Below are 10,000 nucleotides of genomic sequence, written 5' to 3' on the forward strand. Positions count from 1 at the left end.
TCTGGACCCCTTTTTGAAAAATTTGGGGGTCCATTGCAAAATTTGGGGGTCCAGCTAATTAATATTCAAGAATTAATATGAGAGATATTTCCTCTTAATTTCTGCTGCAGTTCACTTTCATATTTCTAATTGAAATAATATAAAGGCTTATAACTCCCAACTAATATTTTCTTTAAATTATCAATTTTTTTGAAACTTTTGTGCCTGTTGATTCCTCGATCAAATTGTATGGGCTGTCAAAGCTCAATCGATCACATTGAAAACGTTTCGAGGAATCCGTATGCTGTAGGAACTGTTGGCTCCAGTTGAAATGATCTAGATCTCCACAGCAAAAAAAAACAGAACTGAATCTAAATTTTCCGCAAAAGAGATTCATTTATTTTAACTACGCGTGAGGTGGAACAAAAGAGTAAACAAATGTAAGTGATCGATACGCAGTTCATCGTCGGCTCGTGCGGCCTTGACTTCGCCATGGCCAATGTTCAACACCTTAATTATAACACCAACTCCGAAGAAAAGTTGCATAATTTGCAAAACAGACAAGTCACGTGCAAAACAACAACCGAGACGATGACACGTGCTTGCCCGGAATTAATATCAACAGAGTCGCACAAAACAAAAATTTAACATACTTTGCCTTTGGATTCTCTGTTATTTTGCTCACGATAAGCGAAATATTGCTTGAAATTCACTTGGAAAGCATGCAACAAACTGAACTTTGACTGAAATGTTTTATCACTGGCAACAGATCAAAAGTGTCGCCGATTGTCTCACCTAAAAAACAGCTCTGATCCTGTCACGCAACACGTGCGAATTCAAAACTCAACTTCTGAAGCCAGATATCACAAAATGAAATTATTTGACTACAAAAATCCGAAAATAGCAGCTTACCTTGGAATTTAAGGAACTCAATCATTTCTCCGTTGTAAGAAATGGGAATGTTCAAGTTCCTTGTGAAATATGCCGTTTGCATGTTTTTCCTGGCGTTTTTAATTTGCATAAACATTCGACTTTTTTTTCTGCGTCCAATTGGACCCTTTCTTCTATATTCTATGCGTCCAAAAGAGAAGCGAGTGCGTCCCAGGACGCAATGGCGCACTCTGGACAGTGAGTGAAACACGTCCTGGTTGATGTACAAGGTCCAGAAATGGCACACGCTTCCCTCAAGCTTTGATAAGCAGCTACGAAATTCTTCAACAACACTTTCTGCAACACCAGTTGTTCGCAAAGAAGACAGAATTTTGTGTCGCACGAGGCAGAATCCTTTACGCAACGAGAATGTGACGTCATAACTGCCCGCCCGATAGAAAGCCCAAAAAAACCTCAGAGCTTTCGCTAGCGTTCACAGGAAACCCACGAAATTAGGAAGCATTCTTCCTACGCAATAAGTGGTGGCATCAGTGAATAAAATTCATGTTGTATTTCGTGAACACCTGGGCATGTGCCTGTAAATTCAGTCTTGGTGTGCAGTATGTGCTGTTTAAAGTCAATTTTTAGCTGCTTTTGAGCCTCTTTTCTAAAATGTTGTGGACAGCACTAACATTAGTTAGGTACAAACATATGTGTACATACTTAATTGACCGCTCCCCACAGGGGCTTTTCAGGGCCAATGAAACACAATTAATGAAATGATCGAACAGAACACCCACAACTGTTAAGAATCCCAACTGGCCGGAGGCAAGCCAGTTGGCTATTTACAAGTGGCAGCTGGGAAGTTGAACCAGGGACTACCAGGAACAAATTCAACTAGTGGTCAGAACGGGTCTTGAACTTGGGATCCCTGGATCTCAAGGCAAGTGCCCTAACCACTAATTGTTGTAAGTGCTCTCAAGTTGTTTTTGCAGACATGCAACTCTACTGGTATCTGTCTGCATTTAAGAAATGAAACTTCCAAGCTGGTATATTGGTATCTGTGCAGTTGGAATGCTGCTTGGTCAAATTTGCTTGAAGTGGCTCTTTTAGTGTTTTTTTTTACGAGCTTGATCACAAACTTAACCCTTTCAGCCCCGATAGTGCCAAATGGCACTTATAGATTTTACTCTGTCTAACGCCAGACGATTTTACTCGTCAATGGGGAACCCCTCGGGGCTTAAAGGGTTAAGCTAACAGCGTAAAAAAACTATGTCCCTGTTTAAGCTTCCCTGAAATAACTGCAACCAATCGATTCGGTGTGTTTGTCTTGCAGATGATTATGTAAACAATGTGACCCTTGGACACATTCTTGAACTCTTGACTTTCTGCGTAGAGCACCACACTTATCACATAAAAAACTACGTCATTAGTAAGGACCTGCTCAGAAGAGTTCTGGTTCTTATGAAATCACAGCACAAGTTCTTGGTTTTAAGTAAGTTTATGATGTTTTTGTTTTTTTGTGTGTGTAGTGAGGCATTCATTTGTACGGTTATTTTTGCATTGTGCTATTTTATTGTTTTGACTTACAAATTGAAATGGCTCTCTTGTTTCATAATTGATTATAACTAACTATAACTTCATAATTGATTATATCTAAAAGATAGATAACCCTTTGAAAAAGTGCCATTCTTTGGGGTGTAAGGGTTTCCACCTCTCTCGTATATTTACATTTGTATGATGTCAAAAGTTGTCAGTTTACACATTTACCCAATGCAAACATCTAAGTTGTTGTTTTAAGTGATGGCAACAAGGCTTATTGCAATCAACTTTGGTACATTAAGCTTTTTTTTTTTTGGTAAGTTGAATTCATCAAATTGTGTTCCAATTTTCAAACAATACACTGTAATTTATGAGCAACTGTTCGTTGGTGGCATGAAAATTTGAAACAACACTCTTGTTGTCTTCTTTGTTACATTTTTTAATGCCATCACAGATCTTTTAAATTACTTTCAAATATAATCCATTCTCTTTGTTGCCTCACTTAGATTCACTTCGATTCCTGAGAAGAATAGTTGGCCTAAAAGATGAGTTCTACAATCGTTACATTGTAAAAGGACAGTTGTTTGATCCAGTTATTTCTGCATTCAAGGAAAATGGACAGAGATATAATCTTCTCAACTCTGCTATTGTGGAGTTGTTTGAATTCATTAGGCTGGTGAGCATATTAGTTTAACTTGATCAGGGTTAGGTCTGCAAGGGGTCATGCCAATTTAAAAGACCATAGCTCTCAAAAACAGCTACATAATAATTGCAGCAGCATCGGTCTTTTTCTTTGAAATCATTCTAAACTAATATTAATTTATCTTGGATTCTACTTTCTTAACTTCTAGAGAAACATTTGGTGGAGCACGTTCCCCCTCGAAAACTTGTGGACAGCCCAGAAATGGGTGTTTTTGCTCCCATTCCATGGTGTACTTCACAAAAAAAAAATTGAGGAAAAATATAATAGGAAAATTAATACTGATACCAGAAACCCATAAGGGTTGTAACGTGTAACGCGCGTTCACAACTTCCGAATATTCGGTGCTAAGTACCATATTTGGAAACCCCTCGCTCCAGTTAATTTTATGCGAGAACATTGGTGGTATTGCATCACGGTGTTTTTGCGAACTGATTGGTTGAATGTTTCTCTCTTGTTGTTCCAAATATGGTACTTAGCTAATTGAATATTCAGAAGCTTGTTTCCCAGCACACAAGGAGCCGTTACACGTTTCAACCCTTGTGGATTTCTGATGATACTGAATGAGTAATTTAGCCCATTCAGTTCACTCCTCAAGTGCCCCGGGATGACCCCAGTTGATGAATAAAATCATCTGGCATTGGACATTGTAAAATCTGTTACATTTAAGTCTCAAGGCTAGGAGTCAGTAGGGTTAAAGGGGCTAGGTCACGCAATTTTAGGCAATTTCAGCACTGATCGAATGGTCATAGAATTAACTAAAATATCAAAATAACAGTTCACAACTATAGAAGAACTCTAACAAAACACAGGGAAGCCAAGAAGGGACATGGATGGACAAAACTGGAGAGGATTGAAATGGATTGAATGTGGGTAAATTTGAAAAACTTCGGCCCACCTTTTTTTCAAACTTTTATCATTCTATATCAAAATGTCATTTACAAAGCTGGAAAATCATTCTCAGTTGTTATGTGGCTGTGACTTTGCAAATGAAAGACTCTTGCTCTGCCAATTTCACGTTTAGAGCTCATAATTAACAAAATTAAACAAAATTACCTAAAATAGCGTGACCTAGCCCCTTTAAGTATCTCAGCAAGTTTACTATTCTATATCTTTTTCATAGTTGAATCTTATCCCCATATTTTGGGAGTGTTGTTCTCCAGGCATGTCATCAGGGTAATGTTTGGTATTCCTTTTTTTTGTTTAGGAGGACATTAAGAGTCTCTGTTCTCATGTATGTGCAAAGTATACACCATATTTTAAAGAAGTTACCTATGTAAGTACTTTTAAAGGCCTTGTACAAAGGAATGAGCAAGAGCAGGACCGGAAGCAGCCGAACAACAGAATTCTTGAGAGGTAAAATAAAATATCAGCAACCTCTTTTTAACTCTGCTCATTAATTAATTTCTTTATGATTCAGTCTTATCCCTTCTGCACAGGTGGTTTTCAGAGGAGACTCCAAATTTCCCAGGGGACACCCAGACTCAAAATACAGGACCCTGCTGACAAGTTGCCCTTTGAAATTTGAGGGGATATGTTTACTTCCGATTTGCTCTTGAATGCTAGTTTAAGCGCACTGTGTGTGCTCTCCCCTCCGTGCTATTGCTGCTCCCAACTTACAACGTTGGAACTTTGGCACTTGTGCCAACATTCATGTACGTCCAGTTAAATTTTCACTCTTTGACCTGCTCTTCCGTTTTCTGCTTGCAGTAGAGGTGGCTTGAATCACGGAATCATTCATGTCAACAGCCGATTTAGGCGAGACGTGCGAGCTCCGGAGGAAGAAGAAGAAAACTGGTTTGACCAGGAGGATGAAAATGGTGAAGAAACTGTCATGATCGAGCAGAATGACCTGCTTAATGATGAACCGGTGTTCAAGAATCGAAAAAGCTTTGTCAGTGAGAAACCACCTCCTTCCCTCGTCAACAACAAACGAGTTAGTATATAATTAGGTGGACTTACAAGTAGTATGTGTATTTGTACTTCAAACATCCTATATAATTGGACGAGACTTGTAAATCACACACAGCCTGAAAGAAGTGGCTACGAAAAAAATTGTTTCAAGGCTTACACTAGTTGAAAATTCCTGCCTTAGTATATCTCCGTTTGGGTATTTTGGTATCTCAGAGTTCATGCTTTGTCAGTGTGGGCAGGCCTCAAAGGGAACCTCCATTAAAACAAGAAAATAACCAGAAATCACAGAACGTATTGTTAAAAATCAAAATTGTTCGAACTTTTTCCAATGGAAGCGCCTGTATCTGAAAAATAAATGAATTACAAAAACGCTTCTTGTAGTTTTCAAATTTCCCGGGAGCCGCCATCTTGAATATTTGTGACGTCACGGTTACCCTATTGTTTCAAAACAAAAGCTCTGTGTGAAAACAATGAGGGTAACCGTAACACGTCACAATAGACCATTTTCGAATTCTCACGGCTGGACTGGATCTAGCATCAAATGAAGGCTAATGCGAGCAAATCTTTTCAAATGCAAAGTAATTTGCCTGCAGTAGCCTCCATTTCATGCTAGATCCAGTCCAACCGTTAGAATACGAAACTGGCCTTATTCAACATGGTGGCACCCGGATAATTTGAAAGTGAAAATAAGTGATTCTTTTTTGAAGAAAACAGTGGAGCAAATGTGATTGGATACATTATTTTGTTCGGTTTAAAATTATTCATTAGTTGGAGTGGAAGTTCCTTTTAAGGTGGTTCAAACCAGTTGCAACACTTGGAAGAAACGTTCTTATTAGAAGGAGTGACACTTCAACACTTTATCACTTAACAGCAATGTTATGGTACAGTAAACACCCGCATATAAGAACCTAGTGATTTAAGAACCTACAGGCTGAAATTGGACATTCTAGTACCCAAATATATAAGAACCTCTTTAGGCTGGCAAAGAACAATAGGTTCTTATACAAAAAAACACTCTTCTTTTGTAGCCAAAATACTGGATTTTAATTGATAGAAATTGTGAAATTTCTGAGAAACACCATGAAAATTATTTGTTTAATTGAAAATCTTATAAATACAGAGTATAGAATACTGTATAAAATTATACTGGTGTAGCCTTGGGACTTGAATCTGTAGAGTGCCCTGACTTTTGCTCCTGTGAAATACACATTACTGCTTGTCTTTTTCAGTCCAACTGTAACAGTGATACCCAAAGAAAATGTTTGTTCTTTCTGTGCTTCAATCATTTAGGAATTTCGATCCTGACATTCCCTAACTTCTGAAATGTTCAGGTTGCATGTGGTTTCTTTCTTCTTTCCCTAAATTGGGTTGTTATTTATTTTTGCTGTTTTTATTTATATATTTATATTGCTGTTAACAATTTACATTATTATCAAATACAACTGTAAATATGGTAGCCTATGATACTGAATTTATTATTGTTTAAAAAATAAGGCTTGGCATTTTTGCTGTTTAAGATACAAATGTTTAACCATTATGACATACTAGTACTACAGTAGTTCTCTGAATGGTATCACTATGACAAGTCCTACAAATAAGAACCTACTAAGAACCTAATCAGCCTGAGTTCGGAAAAACTACCCCAAAATATGAGAACCCGTTCAGCCTGAACCCAAAAATTCTAGGTTCTTATACGCGGGTGTTTACTGTACCATATCAAACACCAATTATTGCTGAAAAAGATTCGGTCATTTTTGTGACATATAAAGTTACTGTGGCAACAGGAAAGCCCTGCAAAAACGCCCCATATTTTGGCTTTAGCTGCTCATATCTCGAAAACGAACTCGGAAATAACAAATGATGAATTTTTTTTTCTGAAATGTAATCAGCTGCCAGAATGAAACTTTCTGCAAAGTTTTAAAAAAATTCTGTGGAGCGGATTCAGAGCCACCTGAACTGATTGAAACTTTTAGGTAGCTCTGAATCCAAGTCACAGAATTTTGTTATACCTTTTGTAGAGTCTCATCTTGGCCTGCTAATCACTTTTGTGCAATACGAAAATGGGGTCACGCAGTTCGTTTTTCACATGTGAGCAACTAAAGCCAAAATATAGGGTGTTTTTGAAAGGCTTTTCTGTTGCCATGGTAACTCGTTACGTCACAAAAATGACTGCATCCGGTTCAGCAATTATTGATGTTTCACATGGTACCATAACATTGCTGTTACGTGATTAAGTGTTGTAGTGTCAATCCTTCTAATAACAAGGTCTCATGAAAGTGTTGAAATGGGGTCAAAAAAGCCTGGGCCACTCCCAGATTGGTCTCCTTCAAAATTACTGTCGAGCAACCCCCCACCCCCCCTTCATATGCAAAGTTCCGCCCACTGGGATCTAGCCAGGCCAACCACGTACTGGCAAATATAGACCAAGATAGACTCCTCCCCCAACGTGTTAACTACTAAACCACCACCCATTCAGTCATCGCTTACATTTTTTCTTCCTCTTTTGTTTTAGCCTTTGATTGGACTTGTTGATTACCCTGACGACGAAGATGAAGATGACCACGAGGATGATGGAACGTCAACCAGCCCTGCGAAAAGAGTGCGACTCAACACCTCCTAGCATTGGCTTTCTCGGGCGCGGTGGCGAAGCCCTGCCTGGGTTGCTCACTTCGTCACCCGTCGTCACACATCGTAAAACACCAAAAGCATGACAGCCCATCAGACGTAGCCTCAAGGAAACCTTTCCTGTCTGGTCGGCAGTTTGGCTCACAAACATCTCGTGCTGTGTTTGGATTGGCGGGGACAGTCTGTTATTATATGTTATATTAAGGATTACTATGGGAGCTGCTTTCACTTCAGCTTGTCAATATTTTAACTTTGTTTGTGTGACATTCGTTACGCGGGCAAGTTGTGTCACGCGTTCGCAACGCGCAACCACGGAACTCCTTTCCAAGTGAACGAAGTTGAATTTAATTTTTAGATCGTAAATATTAGCCGAACCTGCCATCTGTGAATTGATCCTTTGTGAAATAACTATTGAGAAACATTACATCGATAATTTTAAAATAAATTTTCAGTTCTACTTTTTATTTGGTTCCGTTGAAAAAGGTATCCTTCATAATGAAGATGGGTATTCAGAGGGTTGAGAGGCTGGCCTCTATTCGCATGCATAACGTCCTTGGGCCAATCCAAACACTGCAGTAAAACGGCGGGTTTGCAAAGACGAAGAACAAGGCGAAAAAGAGTGGGTGGAATCTTCCGTAGCGGCTTTCAGAAAGTGCGCATCTTGTTGAAATGCTTCTATATAAGACTGAGCATGAAACTGTTCTTTGACAGTCACTGTCCAGCATAGGCAACATAGAAATTGTACGTTTTTAAAACTAAATTATTCAACGTGTATCCATCGCGCAAAGCCTTCAGTTGAGAAAAGTCGTTTACCTTCCAGTGAAGTGGGTTTTTTTTTTACGACAAACAAGGAGCCCCTTTGCGGTTCAATATCGTATTTTTAACTCAGTTTGTGTACAGATTTTTTTTGTAAAGAATCATGGAACTCAGATGATTCATTGTCACTGCTGTTTTCATTGGTTGTCAAGTTATTTGCCGTGTGGTGCGTGACAATTGTCACAATCATGTCACGGGCTCTCTATGATGTGTCCGAATAAGCGTGAGAGCTGTAGTACCGTGACATATATATTTCCTGATTCTTCTTTCCTTGGACAGTAGCATGTCACTACGTAATTTTTATTTTCTTTTTACAGAAACTTCCAGTTTTAATTTTTGGTTTAATTGAAGCTGCTTTTGTATCTTTTTTTCAACTACTTAGTGAAGAGTTAAAAAATTATCTTTCTCACTTTTTTTTTAAAATCAAATCTCAGGTTAGAGAATGAATAAATATGGTTGGTAAATGATAAATACCATTTAATTTTGCTGTTCGCCAAAACCATTCTAGGCTGGTAAGAGAACAGGAAATACACTGTGCTCTTAAAAAGTGTGGGCCTTGGGTGAGAGACCTTTTTTTTGCTCATTGGTACACACGCGTGTTTTCTCAAGAGGATTACAACGAGCTTTAAAATTTGCGACCTCAGCACATCATGGATAGCAGCTATTGTTTCAAACTTTTTAGTTTCGTTGAATAATGAGGAAGGTCTCCCGGCGAGAAGAGGTGATGTAAACACTTCCCACTGAGGGTTCACGAACTTTGGATTTTGACTGAGCCATTTTCAACGACAAATTGTTTTAAGTTGATGTATCATTACAAAGAGTGGTGATTGGCTCAAACATTTCGCGCCACACTTTCATCCAATCAAAGGCGAAGGCAATATTCACACTGGCTTTGCCACGGCTTTGTCTTCTGATTTACGTTCTGATTCAGTTGGCACATTTTTGACTCTCTGCGTCCGTTTCTTATGTCTATAGAATAAATGCAATAGTGTAGCAGCAGCTCTCGTAACCTGCAATTGTAAGCAGCTTCTACAGTCGTTGTTTCAATTGTTTCGTCTTTTGTTTTTGGCAAGGGTAGCGAACCAATCACAAACGTTACGAGGGCTGCTACATCATCCAATGTACGTGGTCTTGGTTTGACAGCTCTCATTGGAGAATGACTTGGAAAGGCTTCACAACTTAGCGATAGCCCCCTTGCGCTCTGTGGAGTAAATAAGCCTGGTTTTCACCAGCGACGCACGCACAAGCATAAGTAGCTTTGCTTGTGAAAACGAACGTCGACATCAACCACAGCCTCTGCCATTTTGTTCAAATGCTCACCCAGGGAATCTGGAAAGAGTGCTTGGCCAGGCGTAGCAAATTTCCTTGTGCTTATGCTGTGTTTCGTTTTCACACAACGCAAGCACAAGGAAAGGAAAATTTTTTATCCTTGTGTTTACGCTTGTGTCAACCCCGTTTTCACGGTGAAACAAGCGCTCCTCTGCTTGCGCGTGTGCTTGCGTCGCTAGTGAAAACCAGGCTTTACGCGGCGTTAATGTAGCTATCCTTCAATTC

The 10,000-nt window shown here is 39.1% G+C and overlaps 1 protein-coding gene across 2 annotated transcripts in view; it reads left to right on the forward strand.

Annotated features, from left to right (window-relative positions):
* LOC138026073 (serine/threonine-protein phosphatase 4 regulatory subunit 3-like) overlaps nucleotides 1–8,917 on the forward strand; it is an 18,702-nt gene extending 9,785 nt beyond the window's left edge. Inside the window, exons 12-16 of one of the 2 annotated variants that reach the window (XM_068873263.1) lie at nucleotides 2,186–2,344; nucleotides 2,898–3,067; nucleotides 4,299–4,447; nucleotides 4,802–5,027; nucleotides 7,518–8,917. In XM_068873263.1, the coding sequence (XP_068729364.1) occupies nucleotides 2,186–2,344; nucleotides 2,898–3,067; nucleotides 4,299–4,447; nucleotides 4,802–5,027; nucleotides 7,518–7,625 (812 nt within the window). In that variant the 3' untranslated portion in view covers nucleotides 7,626–8,917. The remainder of the gene's footprint in view (nucleotides 1–2,185; nucleotides 2,345–2,897; nucleotides 3,068–4,298; nucleotides 4,448–4,801; nucleotides 5,028–7,517) is intronic. The other variant, XM_068873264.1, reaches the window with a different exon arrangement.
* Nucleotides 8,918–10,000: the final 1,083 nt, after the last annotated feature.

The sequence above is a fragment of the Montipora capricornis genome, chromosome 12, assembly GCF_036669925.1.
Source record: "Montipora capricornis isolate CH-2021 chromosome 12, ASM3666992v2, whole genome shotgun sequence".
Classification (NCBI taxonomy): Eukaryota; Metazoa; Cnidaria; class Anthozoa; order Scleractinia; family Acroporidae; genus Montipora; species Montipora capricornis.